The sequence below is a fragment of the Cheilinus undulatus genome, linkage group 20, assembly GCF_018320785.1.
Source record: "Cheilinus undulatus linkage group 20, ASM1832078v1, whole genome shotgun sequence".
Classification (NCBI taxonomy): domain Eukaryota; kingdom Metazoa; phylum Chordata; class Actinopteri; order Labriformes; family Labridae; genus Cheilinus; species Cheilinus undulatus.
Genome location: NC_054884.1, coordinates 15,775,583 through 15,794,023, shown reverse-complemented (window position 1 = coordinate 15,794,023; position 18,441 = coordinate 15,775,583). Strand labels below are relative to the sequence as shown.

Below are 18,441 nucleotides of genomic sequence, written 5' to 3'. Positions count from 1 at the left end.
AGTTATGCCGACAAATATATTAAAGAAAGATTTCTCACATGACTTCATGGTATAAGAAAATCATGGCACCAAATCAAATCAGAAAAGTTCTGAAGTTTAAAAACTATCGCACAGTGTTTTCTGTATCAAGCTGAGAGGTAAACATGCACAAAAAATAACAGAACTATAAAGTGTAAAGATATGTAAAATTGAAAATATACTACCTTTATTTATTAAGTCTTAAGCTTTAAGGTGAGGATGGTCCCTGACACACAAAGAGATTTACTTAAGAAGAAACTGCTAACAAACCATATGTAAAGACAAACTTAAAGCAGTTTAACAAAGGTACCCTTTCATCATCCACCACTCATACACGTGTAAAATCATAAATGTCACCCTTCCCTTTCTACAGTCATGTGCACACAAATCATTAAAAAGATCTACCTTTCTCTTTCATGACGGTTGGTTTGTGATCGTCAGCAGGCAGCAGGTCTGAGGTCTGAGGAGAGGAGTGAACTGGACTGCTGGTACAAGAGAAAAGGGGGCTGTCCAAAACCGCAGAGGGCCAGAGCATTTGTGTTCTCAAAGAGGACAGTGGGAGTGGCATTTGCTCCTCTTGTGTTTATGAACCATGCCCTCAATCATGCTGAACAAGACAATATTTCATCTTGGCTGCAATCTGGACAGACTGTCCACATGTATTTCTTCTCAAAGAAACCTGATGCTGATTTATGTATTGTTTATGTATGAGGGGATTTTCATGGGTTAGTCACTGTCACTTGTTAAGCCTGTCAGTTTTATTTTTTAATGTACAGTATATGATAACTTTCACCTGAAGATAGTCAGTTTATTGATGATGTTTTTAAAAACTATTTCATATTCATAAGTACGCCCATATAGCACCTTTAAAAATAGATGTTTGCAGAGTGCTTTGCCAGACAAAGCAAAGCAGGATCTCAGAAAGATAACATAAAAAATACAGCAGTCTAGTCAGGACATACATAGAGCAGTCTGCAAAATTCAAGTAAAGGCAAAAGCAAAATAAATATCAACAACAAATGCATGAAGGAATAGAATTAAAACAATAGGTCTTAGGATTTATTTTACTGCTACATCTTCTCAACTATGAGAGTAACTCAACTTTCATAACTCAGTGTATAATATGATATAGTATGACAAAACGTAATATTACATAACATAACGTAACGTATGACATAGTTTTGTAATGTAACTTATGGTGTTGTATCATGACATGGCATATTTTATTCTTTTGTAACTTGTTGTATTTTATCGTAATGAGGGCCGTCAAGGTGGATACCACTAATAACAATTTAATAAAATCCCCAATTATTACATGTTTGTTATTTTTTAAATTGTGGTTCATCTCCTGCTTTACTGTCCCATTCAGCACACTGTGGTTAAGCCACGTTAGTGTCTCCCTACAGCCACAGCGATGTAAAAATTAGTCCACCACTCACGTCTCATTTCACTTAAAAAAAAACTCACAGACCACAGAGTGGACAAGTCAAAAGTCATCTACACCTTGTGTTATCAAACATTTACCTTTTTACTGACCCCTCATTTCCCTTTTCATCTTTGACAAGTTTCTTTTTATGTTGTTAAATTCATGTCATAGATCTGTATCCAAACAGGAAGTCGATTATTCTCGGCTTAAGACAGTAAAAAATAATTCAAAATGAAAAAAAAAGTTTAAAATTTTAAATAATGGATTGTTAAAATGCTATAAGAGTGTGATTAATCCCGGTTAACTACAGGAATCATAATTAGTTAGGATCAAACAAAACAAAACAAAAAAATTTGTTTTTTTATCTTGACTAATTTAAACGACCAAAACTTTATGTTTAGAAAGAGTTAATAATCATTATTATTTAACAAATGTTACCTTTATTGTGACATTTATTTAGATTAGTAAGAAACAAAACCAAACAAACAAAAATAATGTTATTATTTCAGGCCCCTTTCTCCAGAGGGACCCTGGATGGTCAAATCCACTTTCCCCCAAAACAGCACCCATTCATTTTCAATACTTTCCATCACTAGAATAACTAAAATTACACCACTTTGAAACATATGGCACTGAAAAATATTAAAGTATGTAAACATCATTCTGATTTATGTTTTGGCTACAAATGCAAAGAATTCAGTTGAGTGGAAAGGCAGCAGAGCCAAGTGAACCAACACTGTCCTTTAAAAAGTCCTTTGCTCTTTCAGAAAATGCTGTCTTATCATTAATCAGCATTTTTTCCTCTTAAAATTCAATGTAATTTCCTCATATTTACAATAAATTTAGCATTATTAAAGGTTACAATCAGAACAGCTGTGCCCTAAAAGATATTCCTAATGTTAAGATAAAGGTTAGAGAGAGTAAAGTACTCACTGCTGCTCATGTCTGCAGTTGCAGAGGCCAGCTTCTCACACAGGATGTAGTCATTGGGGTTGATGAAAGGCAGCTGCTCCATCATGGACTGTTTGGGAATCAGATAGAGGACCTCAGCTATTTCCCCATCTTCAATAATCGACATCCGCCTCACTGAGTTCTTCCTCTTGACCCGGTCCAGGACGACCATGTCGTTGCTGGAGCCGCAGATCTTGCCCAGGTTGCTGAGGTTGAGGAGGCCCGACATGCTCATGTTGTCTGGGCCGTCAGCCAAACAGTTGAGGCCGCAGATGGACTCCAAGTGAGAAAGCATAGAGCAAACGTCAAGAAAATACAAGCCCCCGCTAAATGTCAGGTATTAGGTCGTCCTCTAAGACTCTGACTGACTCAGCGTGTGTTTTTGTGTGTTTGTGTGTGTGCTGTCCATCAGGCAGTCAAAGACTAACTCCTACCACACACCCTGTAAGAAGATTAAGTGAGGTATATTTTTAGGTTTTATCTGCATGGTAAACAGAGGATGAGAGACTCTTAATGAGGTGACCTTCTTCCCTCCATTCCACTGACTTTGACTTAACCACCACAGAAGAAGAATGCATCCTTCTAATCTAGATTATAGTATCATCCACTTAAAATCATATTATCTTAATCTGCGCTAAATTACCACAATGTCTGTAATAACTGTGCATGTTCAGTCCAACCTTTTGCTGGATTACGGCTGAATACAAAGAACAGCTGGCCACAATTATTAACTTTAGGGGCTTTTAAATTCATACAACTACCAATATCGTATATGTGATTGATTTTTTTCTCTTTCTGTGTAATCCGCTGTTATTAACTCTTTAAATTCTCGTCTGTAATGCAGCAGACTCTCTATCTTTAACCTGGCACAGGGTCAGGACAAGAGGTTGGCACCCTTAACCTGGGTCTTTGTAGTAATCTTTCTGGAGTATTTGAAGGCAGTAGCTTTATTCAAGGACAGACGAGTCAACCTACAACCATCTAGAAACCCTCAGATATTTTCCTATTGGATTTTAACGCTAATAATGATAATAATAAAAATAATAAATAGAAGGAATACACTTAGGTTTAAAAAATATACTCACTAACAGCCTCTCACTGCACTTAAAGTGTACTTATCCAAGCATTGAAGGCTACAAAGTAAACCTGTCCTTTCCCTCATAAATTAAAGCTCCTTTGAGGAACTTTTTTATTTGTGTCAACTTTGGCGTACCCTGTGAACACTTGAGAAAGGATTTTAGCACTCAAGAATTATAATTACAATGATTAAAAAAAAAAAAAATCACACTAGGGCTTCTGAAGGCCCACTATAATGTGAAGTTCAACAAGACTTCAAATTCCAGCTTTATATGAAACAAGAAATTATGATTAAACTGAGGGTTATTAAACATACAACTCAAGATTCCAAAAAAGGTGGGACACTCTCATAAAACCATATTTTATTTACAAACAACATATCAGATATTAAAACTGAGATGTTTTACCATTTCATGAAAAATATCAGCTCATTTTGAATATGAAAGCAGCAACACATCTAAGAAAAAGTAGGGAAAGGGCCATGTTTACCATTGAGTAGCATCTTCTTCTTTTAGCAACATTCACTAAACAAGTGAGGAGTTTGGGTGAGGAATGCTGTACCATTCTTGTCAGATCCTAGCTGTGTAACTGTCCTGGATCTTCTTTGCTGGATTTTTTGTTTGTTTTTGTTTTTCTGTCTTGCGCCTAATGTTTTGTATTGGTGATAGGTCTTGGCTGCAGTGAGGCCAGTCCAGCACCAAGACTCTTCTACTGTGAAGCCATGCCGTGGTGTTATGTGGTTTATCATTGTCTTGTTGAAATACAGTACTGTGCAGAACTTGAAGGCATGTTTGGGCCAAAAGTAAGGCTTGTAATGGTGAGTAAGCCTGCCTGAGGGCACCATCAGGCAGAAAGGGTCCCTCTCCTCCTTAGTCAGTAGGACACAGCATTCATAGTTTCCAAAAACAACTTCAAATTTTTGACACATCTGACCACAGAACAGTTTTCCATTCTGCCTCAGTCCATTTTAAATGAGCTTTCTGTTTGTGTTGCAGCCATCAAATAAAAAATGAGCCAAAATTTGGCATGAAATGGTAAAATGTCTCAGTTTCAACATCTGATATGCTGTTTATGTTCTATTGTGAATAAATGGCATGTATTTACCATATGGTACATATGGTCTTATGAGATTCCCAAATCATTGCATTCTGTTTTAATTTCGATTTTACACATCGCCATGGACATCAACTCTATATCCATGGCCAGGGGGAAAGGGTGCAAGACTACTCAAGTAAAAATTAAGTCACTTTGACTGAATTCACTTTAAAGCAGAAGTAAATTTACAGCTCAGATATAGATATACTCAAGTAAAACCAAAAGTAATAAATTCAAAGTTTTCTGAAAGCACTGAGTAGTTATTTTTAAACCAAAGGGGGTTGAAAAGTAAAATACAATTTTCCTTAATGCAAAAAACAAACAAAAAAAAAAAACCCAAAAAAACCAAATGAGTCTTTATCATAATGAAAAACAAATTTTGGATGTAGTGGTGAAACGTTGGCTCATTTTCATTTCTTTTGCCCCTTTTCCTAATTTTAAGTGTCCTTTTTCCCCTTGTAACTTGTAATTAATAGGGAAAGTAATAAAAATCTTACCCAAGCATTTAAAAAAGTGAGGTAAGCTAACCTCGAACTTTTAGACGAAGATGATTAAATGTAACTTACTAGCTTAGTTAGCATACCGCTGTATTAGCATTCCCAGACATACCTTTAATCACAACCAGAAAAACATAAACTTGTTTTTAATTCATCAATCTTAATAAAATCATATTCTTAGCTCCTCTTAAATGTTTTTTTGTAATCAAACAACATGTAAGCTACAGTCACTGAAATGCTAACTCACTATCAGAGCTATAACACACTCTCAGTAAAATAACTTACCCAAGAAAACATGAAAGTCCACATACAGAGTGAACCGCTCCGTGGTGGCGTTGAATTTCACTCATTCTCATTCATCTTCATAAACCAAAGCGTGGTCTGAGTTTATTTATAGCTTTCAGCTATATATTTATGTCTTTTAAAATGTTTCTTCAGTTATTTAGGCAGTCTTTCAGCAGAAGGATCTTGCACATTGGCTGCTCACTCATCCTTGTTCTCAGCAGAGGACAGCAGGGGGCGCTGTTTTGCAAATACGAATATGTTCTGAAAAAGGACATGATTTTCTAATGTTTTTTACGGTTTTGACTGACTTTAAACGTTTACCTTGAAATAAAAGAGTGTGTATAATGACATTTAAAAGTATTTTAACTTTTTTAACCGATTCATCATAAATCACTGTAACTCACTGTAAATCAAGTGCTGAAGGAAGGCTGATAAAATGCCTCACATCAGATGCACATTCTCACCAACTTATCGACTTACCGTACTAATTACTAATTTAATTTAATCTTTTTACCGTACTCAAATGCTGCAGCTCAAATATCTACTCACTGTATCTCAAATAATTCAAGTAGGCTCTCTGTGGTAAAATTCCTCACCTCATATGCACATTTGCACTAACAAACCACCCTAAATTAATCTTACCTACTTCATGGAGATCCACCCATATCCTTGCATGTTATATACTTCTGATCATGTCAAGTCAGCATCCTTGCACCCTTTGCAAACCATGCAACCTTACTATCAATGCACACAGACTTGTTTATATTAAAAAATTATGCCTACAAGAGCTTGTTCATATTCAAATCTATTTTTTCAACTAATTTAAGTTTTATTTATTTTGTATTTAATGTTCAATTCCTGTACATTGAGAGCAAAGCTAATCAGAGTCGAATTCCTCTAAAAGCCCACCTGTGTTGACAGTGAATTTATAGACCAATGCCTACATTATTGCAGAGATTTTTGAGGGGGGAAATGGTCATTTTAGTGCTTTGGTAACATTAGGCTGGTTAATTTCCACATTCAAGACAATAGTTCTGAATGGCATAACGACCGATGGAATTAAGGGTGTTTTAATGACATTTAGAGGTGCTACAGCCCCCCTAAAAATGTCTAAAATCACCTCTTTAGTAGGGAATAATCCCTCCTCTAATTCTGCCTTCATGATAACAGACTACAGAGGTATACATACACACGTATTTTAGGAGTGTTTGGGTCTATAATGCTGCCATTTGAGAAATGAATGGCACAAAATTCTTCAGGTGAGTGATAATTATCTAACTTGTTAACATTGTCCAACTTTAGTATCAGGATCTGCTGACAGTTTCAGTCAGTGTTCTTCTTGTTGTGGCAGTAACGCGAGTTAAAAGTCAGTCATATTCTAACTAGTTTTTGATGACAGGATTAGGAGAAGTCTGTTGGGGGCTACTTTCTACTGAAACCTACTCAAACAACCTTTACTGCCATTGCTCTTCTGTCTATGTATGCATAGCCAAAGCATGTTGCTTCATTTTCTATGTAGTCTACATTCTTTCCATTATTGACAGTATGATGGATGTGATATGAGGTCCTGTTGTCATGACGACCTCCATTTAAAATACACAGTAAGACTTAGACAAAAGGTTTCTTATTTATAGAAATCTTCTGACCTGAATTCCTGGTAAATCAAATAAAGGGTTGCAGACTAAAAAAAACTCACAATAGCAGCAGTACAAGCCACACAGATAAACAATCGAGAGTTGGTAACTTCATGTACTGCAGTTTCCTCATGAAAGAATGAAAAGGCTCCACCTAGTGGCTTGAGGGTGGAAGGAACACTGGGGCAAAAATGGTAAAGGTGAGATGCAGGTGGTTTTTATTTATGGGGCTATTTTCTAACCTAATTTTGATTTTTTTTTTTCACCCATTCATTTCTTCTCTTTTTCCTCAATTTCTATTTTTTATGGTATATAAAAAAGAAAATCCCCTACTTTAAAGGTAACAATTAAATAATTGAGACAAAAAATGGGTGAAAGTGGCAAAAAAAAAGGTGTGGCAAATATGGGGAAAAGTGGCTAATAAAACAAAGATTGGGTTAAAAGATTTTTTTAAAAAGGGGGAAAAAGTGGCAGAAATGGGGAAATAGTGGCAAAAAATAGCAAAAAGCTGCAAACAAGGCAAAAAAAAAATGCACTAATGGTGACAAAAATCAGTTGAAGTTGCAAAAAAAGTGGTAAAAACGGGCAAAAAAAAGAGTTTTAAGAGATTTTAAAAAGTGCAAAAATCTGCAAAAATGAACAAGAAGGGGCAAAGAGGGCAAAAAGCTGCAAAGAAGTGGCAAAATGGCTGTAATTTAGCCACAATTGGTTAAAAGTGGCAAAAAAGGCAGAAAAATGGTACAAATGGGTATAAAGTGTCAAAAATTGGTGGAAATTGGGGAAGACGGGCAAGAAGTGCCAAAAATTAGGAAAAAATGGCAATATGGGTTGTAAGTGGCAAAGAAAGGCACAAAGCGGCAAAAACGGGCAATTAGCAAAAAGGGCAAAAATCTGCGAAGATAAAGAGGCATTAATGGGTGAAAAAAAAGTGGCAACAATGGGCAAAAAGGGACAAAAACAGCTGGATAACTCAGTGGTTTACATTGCGGACTGTCTCACAGGAGACTGGGTCAGAGCACAATGAGTGTCCTGTATGGGCCCTTGGGCAAGGTCCCTAATGCCAGGAAGACCAGTCCCAGATCTGCGAAACTATTGATAAAATTGTCTGCTAAATTACACTGTAGAAAGTGGAAAAGATGGGCATAGCATGGCAACAATGGGTTAAAATCAGCAAAAGCGGCTAAATGGGTTATAAGTGGCACACAAAAAGTGGCAAATATGTGTAAAGTGGCAAAAAAAGAGCCACAAGTTGCAAACAGTGGCCAAATAGGATAAAAGTTGGTAAATATGGCAAAAGCTGCTGCAATTGGTTTAAAGTGTCAAAAACAAGTGGCAAAAAGGGTTAAAAAGCAGCACAAATAAACATCAGAACAATAATAGTTTGCCATGCCCCTCAGCTCCAAAATGAACAAACTGTTGGCAGGATGCCAATGGTGCTGATCCAACACACACGCACTAGTATCATTAATAAATCACAATGCGGGACGGCCCGTTCTCAGGGGTTTCAGGGTCTGTGCCAGTTCTGTGGACCAACCTGCTCTTGAGGTCAAAAGTGTTTTTACTGTGTCATATGAAAGCAGATTTCTGCTGATACAGTCTGAATATGGGTACCAGTTCAGTTTATCTTAATGCACTAAAGATGGAATAAAAACAGACGGACTCGCCTACAAGACAGCATAACGCAAAGAGAAAGGTATCAAACTTTTTTAAGAATAAACAAGAGAAGCAAAGTCAGCTGTCAAAACAGCATTTTATTTTAGTGACACAAAAAATCCCTTTTTTCAAGTACATGATGATAAGTCCAATTATGACACAAAGAGGAAAAAGCTCAAGGCTCCTTTAAGGTTGGGTTAAAAAAATCACACGACAGTAATCATATCTTCACAGACACTACATTTTTGTGACATGCATTTTTTATATGACAAACATTATTTTTGGCCTCAGTATACTTCTAACAGTCTGTTATGGGATTGCAGTTGGTAGCTGGGCAGTGATATGATTTTTCAAATATTTGTCAGCTCCTATACATAAAAAATAAAAATACAGCTAAAAAACCTGGTTCCTTTCTAATAAAATTCATTGAAATACTGTTTCAAACACTGCTTAACCAGGAATGCTTTGATTCAATAAAAAGTTCAACCATCTGCTTTAGTAACCACAAACAATTTATGTTAGATTGAGGTATTCAAAAAGTAGTACATAAAAACATAAAAAGAGGCAAAGTAGAAAAATGTTGACACTTAAAGAAGAACTTCAGGAGTTTATAGAATGAGTTCTGTTCCCCTCTTCATCCTCTTCATCCTCCTGCTCTTCGCCCTGGTTGAGCGGCTCTCTGTCTGAGTCTCTCTCTGCGGGCTGTGACTTCTTGGTCGTCTTGTTCAGGGTCCCGCCCTGCAGAGAAAAAATGGTGATTCATACATAGCCAAAAAATATACAATGAGGACAACTTTAGTAAGATTAGGTTTTTGGGGGTCATAGGTCAAAAGTCAAGGTAATCTGGCCACATTGTGTGTGAGATGACTGACCTGTCTGTGGTCGACGACATTCAGCAGCACTGAGGTGACGATGCAGCTGATGGTGTTGGCCAACATGAAGATCATCATCCTCTGCCAACGCCACAACGGGATTTTAGTCTCACTGGACAGGAGAGAAAAAAGTCAAGGTAAGAAAAAAATACTCCTAAACATATCATATGTTAACATGGTACTGCAACATAATCCTAATTTTGAAGTTATTACCTGGATTTGGTGCCCAAAATCTGCCCAACAACCAGATTGGATACCCCAATCCCAATCATCTGTATGGAGGTGGCCAGACCCATAGCTGTTCCTAGAGTCGCCTGAGGAACCACCAGAGGGATGGATGGCCACATGCTTGCCTGGAATCAACAAAGACATTAAATTACAGAAACAAGATATTCCTAATATTGAGTGATTTTTCTATTTTATTTTTCCTTTTGGTTGCAAACTCACAGCAGCAAATGAGTAGGTGATTCCAAGCCAAATAGTGGAGACGAGAGGAGGGACGAATGTGAAGGCGAGGAGTCCGAACACAGGTAGAGTGAGGACGGCGCAGGCCACTGCAAAAATGCCCCGAAGACCAACATAATCCTGAAAAAGAACATGAAAATGATCTTTATAGGTCCTCAAAACATGGAGGGAGAAGCCACATTTACACTAGATCAGAATAAAATTAGTAGACAAGGGAGAGGGTAACATGGATAAAAGAATGAAAACTTGTATTATCTAACTGTAAAGATGCACAAATTTACAACTCAATGGATCAAATAATCTATAAATTTACTGAAACAGAAGACGATTTAAACACCCTGTAGAGCATAATCAGAAATGTGTCTCCTTACACACTGGATCTGTTGAAACAAAGCTTCTGTAAACATGTGAAAAGACTGAAAGATATTCCATAAGTGACTGAATTTTGGATTTAGACTGTAGGAAATATTTCACAACTTCCAGGGCCAGGTATTTTTGGGGGCTCAGGGATGCATTTGGGCTCCAATTATATTATCCTGCCAAAAAACAACATAAGCACTGACACATTTTTATTCAGTGTTGAGTAACTTTGTCTAAGTACCAGCCATGGTAGCAGGAGAGTTATAAAAAGTAGTGTAACAGAGTGATTTGATCTGACACAACAATGCTCCTCATGTCAGGCTATCTGCTGAAGCAGTCAAACCCAGTGCAACGAGAATTAACACCAACGCTGCTGAAGGTGTGTTGTTGTGTTAATGTCTGGATGGTTAAAAGAAGTGGGCCACTCTCTTTCTCTCTCAAAGCAGCTCCCTGCTCTCTACCAGAGTTACTGAGCTAAAGCATCACATCTGTCAGTCCCCTCCTTTCATGCTGGTGAAAGACTTACACTTTAAAGGAGCAGTAGGAAATAATGTTTTGTTTTTTGTTTTTTTCTGGAGAAACTTGGCAACTCTGATGGCTCATAAATGCAGGAGAAAAATGCAAGTTCACATCTCATACATACTTAGAAAATGAAACATAAGGAGTTTATGTTTTTATGTGTCAATGAACACATCAAAAGCTTCCAACAGCAGATATCACTGCCTCATTTATTGTATGATTTTGAAACAGAATGTTATATACTCAGAGGGTTTTTTTTCATCACTGAAATTTGGCCTTCGGTTTTGTTTTATTCAAAATCAAACCAGATTCACAATTTTAAAGCCTAAACATTCCCATTAAAAATTAAATTCCAGCTAACTTCCATAAAACTTTCAAGCAAATTTCCTCATATTTCAAAGCAAATTCCCCCTATTTTTTTCTTCAAATCCCCTCAGAATTTCTAAATACATTCCCCAAATTCCATAAAAATGATGGAAAATTCCTCCAAACATCTAAGAATATTACAAAAGAAATTTTCATAAAAGTTACATAAATTTTGAAGCAAATCTTCCTTTAAAACTTCAACTAAAATTCTCCAAAATATGTCTCCCCAAAATTTCCTTGAAAATACTTTTTTAAAAATACTAACAAATTCCCCAAAATATAAAAAAAAATTCCTTGAAATTTCCATGAAATTATTAAAACTTTCAGAGGATACACCACAAATTCCCAATTACATAAAAAACTATAAAATGGCAATATATTTTAAAGCTAATTTTCCCAAACCGTCTACTGAAACTCTACAAAATATGCAATCAACTCAACAATTTTCTTGAAAATACTTTAAGAAAAGCCAGAAAATTCCCTGAAATATCCAAACAAATTCCCTAAAATTTCCATTAAAATGCCTGAAATTTAAAATCAAATTCTCCCAACATTTCAAAAAAATTACTCAAACTTCAACTGACATCCTTGGCAATTAATTTAGAATTTCTAATCTCAGAAATCATTACTATGGTGTGGGAAAGCCAAAATGGCCTCGTTTGTACATGCAGGGTCTTATGAGGTTAACACTGCAACATGTACGCAAGAATAGAGAAAATTTGGAAATCACCGACCAGCATACTAACCAGAGAAGGTGATTCTATGTAAATTAAGGAAATAAAAATTGTTTAAATTGTTGGTGTCCAAACGTAGTCTTTGGGGGAAATACCTTATAGTCATAGGATAGCCTCTGCTTTTCACTGTCTGCCTGCTGATGTGTGTTATTATGCATGTATTGAGGAAAGGGATTAAAAGTGATTTGATGCACAAATGTTCCAAATATTTCTCATTGTGATGAGCCATTTCCAACCAGTCTGCCTGTACCTAAGCAAGGGTAGCAACAGTGGATATTCATGAGGAAATCTAAATTTTCGACAAATTGGAATAAGCAACAAAATTGATTTATCAACACGGTCTATATACAGCAAACCTAAAATACTTTTTTTTTTTACATTTTACATGGACTTTAAAGATTAAAAACAAAGCAAACAAACATAAGAGTCGCTGGTATTACTGGGGTAAGATTGAAAAGTGTCATTTCATCCTTTCTCTTCTACTAATTGATGTCACTGAAGGTGACAGATTATGAAGCATGTACAGGAAAATACCCTACAGGTTACAAATACTCACGATAAGAATGCCCACGCTGGCTGAGAGGATCAGTGAGCTGTCGTAAACAGCCCCAGCGATGTATGCCGCCTCCTTCTGACTGTAGCCGCTGTACTTGTCCTGAATGAACTTACTGAGCAGGACAAATATGACGGAATGGTCAAACAAATATTTCACATTTCAGACCCAAGGAAAAAATACTTTCCTTTGTGGGAAACACAAAAAACATTGCATAAAGATCTAAGTAAGACAATACAACTGCATTTATAAAGAACAACTAAATAAAACAATAAAAATTAACGTTTGGATGACAATTTAAGGTACCTGACAGTATGACAGACTATCAGGAAAAAGACCAGGGAACACTGACTCTATCCCAGATAGCATAAGTCTGCATCATTGCTTTGTAAAATAAATCAAATATGTATTTGGTGCCATGATCCTACTGTTGTTCAAGAAATAAGATTTTAATCTGAATCTATTTTTTGACGCAACTGAAGTCAGTTCAGTGAGATAAGGTGTGATATAATGTGCTCCACTGCAGATGTCTGATTTTTCTTTTACTAAACCCTGTCAGGTCATGATTACAAAGATCTAGCATGCTAAAAATGACATTTCTTAAGTGCTTGGATGAAAAAAAAAATCTAATTCTTGGAATTTGTATGTGGTGGGATGGGCAGATGTGTGAAAAAGGAATAAATAGAGACAGGAATTAACCCACAATAATTACAAAAACACTTTCACCAGTCATTCTTGTCACACATTTCAACATGTAATCTGATTTTGATGGCTGTACCTGGCATCTGCGATGAACGGGAAGATGCCATTGTAGAAGAACATGATGGTGAGAACTAACAGCCAATATCTCAGCGAGAGGAGCTTCACATCCTGGATCCTCTGCACAAACACAAGAAGAAACATGCATTTATCTACATAATAACTTCAAGACACAATCTAGTAAACAAACAAGACGTTAATGAACATTTAATGAAATAAAGGAGGTCAGATTGTGTACATACCACTTTGCGGGATTCCTCTTGGATGGTACCATCAAGACCGAGCTGCTTCATTCCAATCTTGTCCAACATGCTGACAATAATGGCCGATGTGAAGCCCAGTACACACAACAGAGCACCTAGAAAAGAGGGCATTAAACGCAATGTGTAGGCTTCTTTTTATTATGTTTATTAATCATTTAAGTTTTAATCACAAGGTTTTAATCCCTTGTTACATACCACCCCAGAGGGTCCACTGCATGCCATATTTTTCCTCAAATTTCTGAGTGAAGAAGAAGTTCAGGACTGAACCCAGGCGTGAGAACGCCAGGGTCACTCCAAAAGCCAACGCCAGCTCCTTCCCTTTGAACCAGAACGCTGTGATGCGATTCTGAACGACTGATACGGAACAAGACGAGAGAGTGAATTAGGAAGATTCCTCTGATTTAATATGGAACATTAACACTGGAACTTCTTCTAAAGAGGCCTTACTGGTCAGAGATCCGTTCCCTGATCCAAACAGCAGTCGGCCTGTGAGCATGAGCGGCAGCAGGTAGGGAGTTCCTTTGAAGTGGGACCCCAGAGCAAAGAGCGACGAGCCCAAAACACACAGAAAAGAGAAGAGAAACACTCCGACTGCAGAGAGAAGGAAAGGAGAATCAATTTACCAAAGCTGCATTACAAAGAAAAGTTCTTCTGTTGTTTTAGGCTGATAAAATTTATGATGACTCACAGCGATTTCCTAACTTATCAATGAGGAAACCAGCAAGGACAACCACCACTGCATTCCTGTACATATGAGAGAAAAATACAAACTGAAGCGGTTCCCACATCATCAGTATATCAAAGCAGGGTTGTTGTGTTTGGGCACTCACGTCCAAGCGTATATTGCATAAAGAAGATTGTACTGCTGAGGACTCATCCCGAGTCCCTCCACACAGTCCACCGTCCCATTGATCACGGTGGTGTTGGGACATGTCAGGTTCTGTCAAATGAGAGGAAGCCAAGAGATTACAGGTGTTATGGAAGAAGTCAGAGGTGGAGGACAGACTTTGGTATGTCAAAGACAAATAAAGATTATGTCATGGTATGTTGGGAAATCATCCTAAAGCTGGTCCTCTGTGATATATCTTGCTGACTAACTTACCCCTTGAAATTGATCCTGTAAAACACTGGGGATGTCAAAGCAGAAGTAGGAGCCGAATGTCAGCAGGCAGTTGAAGAACAGCACCACAAAGCGATAATACGCTGAAAAAAATAGCATTTATAATAAAGAATCTGCCATGGAAATTCATGATTAATACTAGAAATTAGGTTAAATTTATCCAAAATTAAGTTTTGAACTGTGCCTACTGTTGTTTTAGAAAATACTAAAGTTAGCAAGTCTTTGACTTTTCCAGAAGAGTGCTGTGTAGCACCTGGTGTTGGAAAAAACTTTTTCATATAAATTCAAATTTCAAAAATAGCCATTTTTACCTAAAACTGCCAACAGGGCAAAATCTATCCTGGATGGAGGCATTTCTTTTCCCCACTTTTTTATTTCACACCAGTACATAAACAATAGTTGTTGGTATGTTAACACTTTCTATTTAATGCTGTGTTGCCTCATCATAAATCACAAACCAACAATTAGAATGAACACCTCTAGTAATAGAAAGACTTTTTGAAAATATAAAGTGGCATTAGATATCCATGTTAGGGGTCCACTGATACTGATTTTTCAGGGTTTTTTTTACTGATTATTAGTAGTTCATGAGACTGATGACTGATCATTTGAACCGATATGCAGTTATTATGACGTACAAAATATTCTTCATGTGGCAAAAGTAAAACTGCATGATCAAAAAAAGAAGAAAAATAAGCTTTTTAGCCCAAGTTGTATTAGCACGAGAAATGGCCTGAAGCAACACAGTAGCAGCAGGAAAACACAAAGTGACGCCACATGCTCCCTGTGTCAGTGGCACCAAGGCTTAAGTGTTGATTGGCTAGAACTCATGCAACAAAAATCAGCTGATCCTTTATACATTTAATGAAGAGGGATCTGCAAGAGTGTTTTTTCCAGCATCACTCTAGGGCATGTTAGAGTACCACTGCTCTAGATCAGCACATTATTTTTTACTTTTTCCAATGAGGCACCCTTTAACTTTTTGAAAAAAATGTTAAGTTGGATCCCAAGTTACCCCAAACAACATGTATTGATAAAAACTAACATTCTACATTCCAATGACTGTCAACTGATTTATTTACTAATAGACTTTAAAAAAGATAAATCTCATTAAAAAATCAAAATGCCTATGTTTTTACAGAATGGTTTAGTAGACCTTTAAAACACACTTTTACACATTTTGGCAGACCTGCTGACTTGGTGTAAGCCTTCACATTTGCTGACTCCAACACTGATGTGATTTCAGGAAAAGGCATAAAAGAGCATTTTGATTAATTATGCTAGGAAGCTTAATAATCTGCACATTCCTGATAGTTCTTGGTTGATTTAAAGTATCAAGGCAACCCTGACAATGTCAGACAGCACCCCAGTGTCGAGAATGGCTGCTCAAGAAGACATTCCTTAAAGCAGATTTTTGCACACAATACACTATTTGGAGTAATTAATGTCACATACAGATTTTAGGGAAGGAATAAATTACAACTGAATGACACCACAGAAGTCAAATTTTAAAGTAAAGAACAAGTTAAAAAAAAAAACACTCAGGACTCCTTTAACAGCAGTAACACTACTATGTAGAAACATTACAAGAAAAACAGATCTAAGCAAAGTAGGTAATAGTTGGCATAAAACGGTACTGTCAGACTAAAAAGTGATCAAAATAAGGTCATCTCCATTCATCAAATCCCTAACTATGACAACATACTCATTCAACAGCAGCTTTCATATACAGAGGAGGATAAAGGTCAGACAGGAAAACGAGAGAAGACTTAAAAAAGAAAAAAAAAAAAGATTCTCACAAAATACTTGTTAAAAAAATCTGAAATACAGTTTCAAGAAGAAAGCTGAAATATCAAGAATCAAGTGGAAATGCTGATTCAAAAAAAAAATGTTGATAAAATTGAAATGTAAAAAAAGAAATACAGCCAAAATGTCCAGAATCACGTTGAGAAGCAAGAAAGAAGTCAAAATGTTGAAAGTTAAGTTGAAATGTAGAAAAAAGTAGCAAAGTCAAGAAGTCTAAATGTTTAGAAAAAAAGTCAAAATGTTGAAATACATTTTCGACTTGGTTTAGAAACCGTATTTCAACATTATTCTTGATATTTCAAAAAAATTTTTAGACGTGCATAATTAAGTTATATATTCTTCTCAATATTTTTCTTTCCTGCCTGACCCTTAACCCTCTCTGACAATGATGGGCCCATTTAAACTTCTTTTTTACCAAGACAAACTATTATGCTGGCTATATTTGGTCAAACACTGTAATGCTTAGGAGTTTTAGCCATTAACAATCTAATTATTACAAAGTAATAATCTATGATTCGTTACCTAGAGGTGTCGGGTAAAATGCACCCTTAGTAAATGGAAAAAGCATTTTTGAGAGAAGAATGTGAACTTTAATTTTAAAAAAATCCGTCGGGGCATGTTAAGCCTTGGATTTAAACATATATTATAATTCGGTCCAATCGTAAACTTCTTTATGCCTCACAGGTAATCTGTTTTTGTGAGAGTTGCTGAGTTAGCTTAGTGTAAGTAGCCTAAATAATAGTGCTAATGTCTTTTATTTATCAGTCATTCATGAAATAGCAAACTCTAACTGCTGACTTCAAGGTTTTGGCTTCTTCCCTGTTCGTCACATGAACTCTTTTCAAGTCAAATGAAGTTGAAAATGCTGAGCTGGTCGTTCAGTGGCCCAGTTTTCAGGGAAGTTTACGAGGCACTGGTCTGGATGTGAAAATTCCGGAGATTTGAGCAATTCCAGTAAAATGAAACTCCATTCAGACATACCTTTCTCTGCCGGCTGTGCCATTGTGAGCGCTGAGTAGAGTGCCTTGAAAAGAAAACTTTAAAATCACATCCTTCGGGGTTGTTTACATGGAAATGATGATGTAGCAGGTTAGCAGGCTGCAATGAGCTCTGCTGCCTCTACGATTCCCCTGCTGCCCCAGAGAGCGTAGCTCTATACATCACATGGATGGACCCGTGCTATGGGAAAGCACGCAACAGATCGTTTGGAAATCTGAGCCTTCTAGATGTAGTGGCTTCCGCTGCATTTTTTTTCCTGAAATCCCAAAACTTTATTGAACCTTTTAAGTTCCTCTGTTAAACAATTAGGGAAAATGATATAATTGACAGGGAAATAAATGAGGAATAACTGCGTAATTAGCCACGATGGCTTTACCATGTGTTAATCACTTGTTTAATTGTTCATTTCTTCAGATTTTATTTCCCATTTCTTTTTGTTTATTTCTTAAAGTAAAAAAAAAAACGATATTTGTATTGGAAATGACTGATTCCTTTTCAGAAGTTGCACTGTGGTGCAGTGGTTAGCACTGTCATCTCACAGCAATGTTCCTGGTTTAAATCCCTAGCCAGGGCCGTTCTGCATTTCCATCTCCTCCCCATGCATATGTGGGTTCTCTCTGAATACTCAGGCTTCCTCCTACAGTCAAAAGACATGCTCGCTAGGTTAATTGGTGACTTGGTGTAAATGAGAGTATCACATCCACATCCACCTCTACATGATTGCAGACTGACTATCAGAAAGCTGACTCCTCACTTGCACAATGAAAGGTAGGTGGCTCCCATATGACCCAAAACGGGACTCATGGTTTAGATAATTAACTCTTTTTTGTAGAAATGGAAAGCTAACAAAAAAATCTTGTAAACCTGATCACCATCTTAATATTCTTGATATATTATGTATTTAAATACTGCTTACAGAGAACTGGGAATGATTTGGTTCCATACAGTTTGATCATCTACTTTATTAACCACAGACAAACGATGTCAGA

At 36.7% G+C, this 18,441-nt stretch overlaps 2 protein-coding genes across 7 annotated transcripts in view; both read right to left on the bottom strand.

Annotated features, from left to right (window-relative positions):
- Positions 1–2,496, bottom strand: part of LOC121528321 (actin-binding LIM protein 1-like) — a 40,175-nt gene extending 37,679 nt beyond the window's left edge. For 5 of the 6 annotated variants that reach the window (XM_041815708.1, XM_041815713.1, XM_041815709.1 and 2 more), the window contains exon 1: positions 2,378–2,496. In XM_041815708.1, the coding sequence (XP_041671642.1) occupies positions 2,378–2,462 (85 nt within the window). In that variant the 5' untranslated portion in view covers positions 2,463–2,496. Of the gene's footprint in view, positions 1–423; positions 496–2,377 lie in introns of those variants that run through there. The other variant, XM_041815710.1, reaches the window with a different exon arrangement.
- A 6,218-nt stretch (positions 2,497–8,714) lies between these two features.
- Positions 8,715–17,592, bottom strand: LOC121528841 (major facilitator superfamily domain-containing protein 1-like). The gene is made up of 13 exons (XM_041816467.1): positions 17,435–17,592; positions 14,630–14,730; positions 14,358–14,467; positions 14,216–14,271; positions 13,975–14,118; positions 13,723–13,881; positions 13,507–13,622; positions 13,284–13,384; positions 12,509–12,620; positions 9,956–10,093; positions 9,722–9,861; positions 9,509–9,620; positions 8,715–9,374 (listed from the first exon to the last, which is right to left on the bottom strand). The coding sequence occupies exons 1-13, from the start codon at positions 17,454–17,456 to the stop codon at positions 9,237–9,239; spliced, it is 1,449 nt and encodes a 482-aa protein (XP_041672401.1). The 5' UTR covers positions 17,457–17,592; the 3' UTR covers positions 8,715–9,236.
- Positions 17,593–18,441: the final 849 nt, after the last annotated feature.

Coding starts and splice junctions, on each gene's coding strand:
- LOC121528841 (XM_041816467.1), bottom strand. CDS start 17,456: ATGGCACAGCCGGCAGAGAAAG. Junction 9,862..9,955: donor TCACCTACTCATTTGCTGCT/GTGAGTTTGCAA, acceptor TGTTGATTCCAG/GCAAGCATGTGGCCATCCAT. Junction 9,375..9,508: donor ATGTCGTCGACCACAGACAG/GTCAGTCATCTC, acceptor TTTTCTCTGCAG/GGCGGGACCCTGAACAAGAC.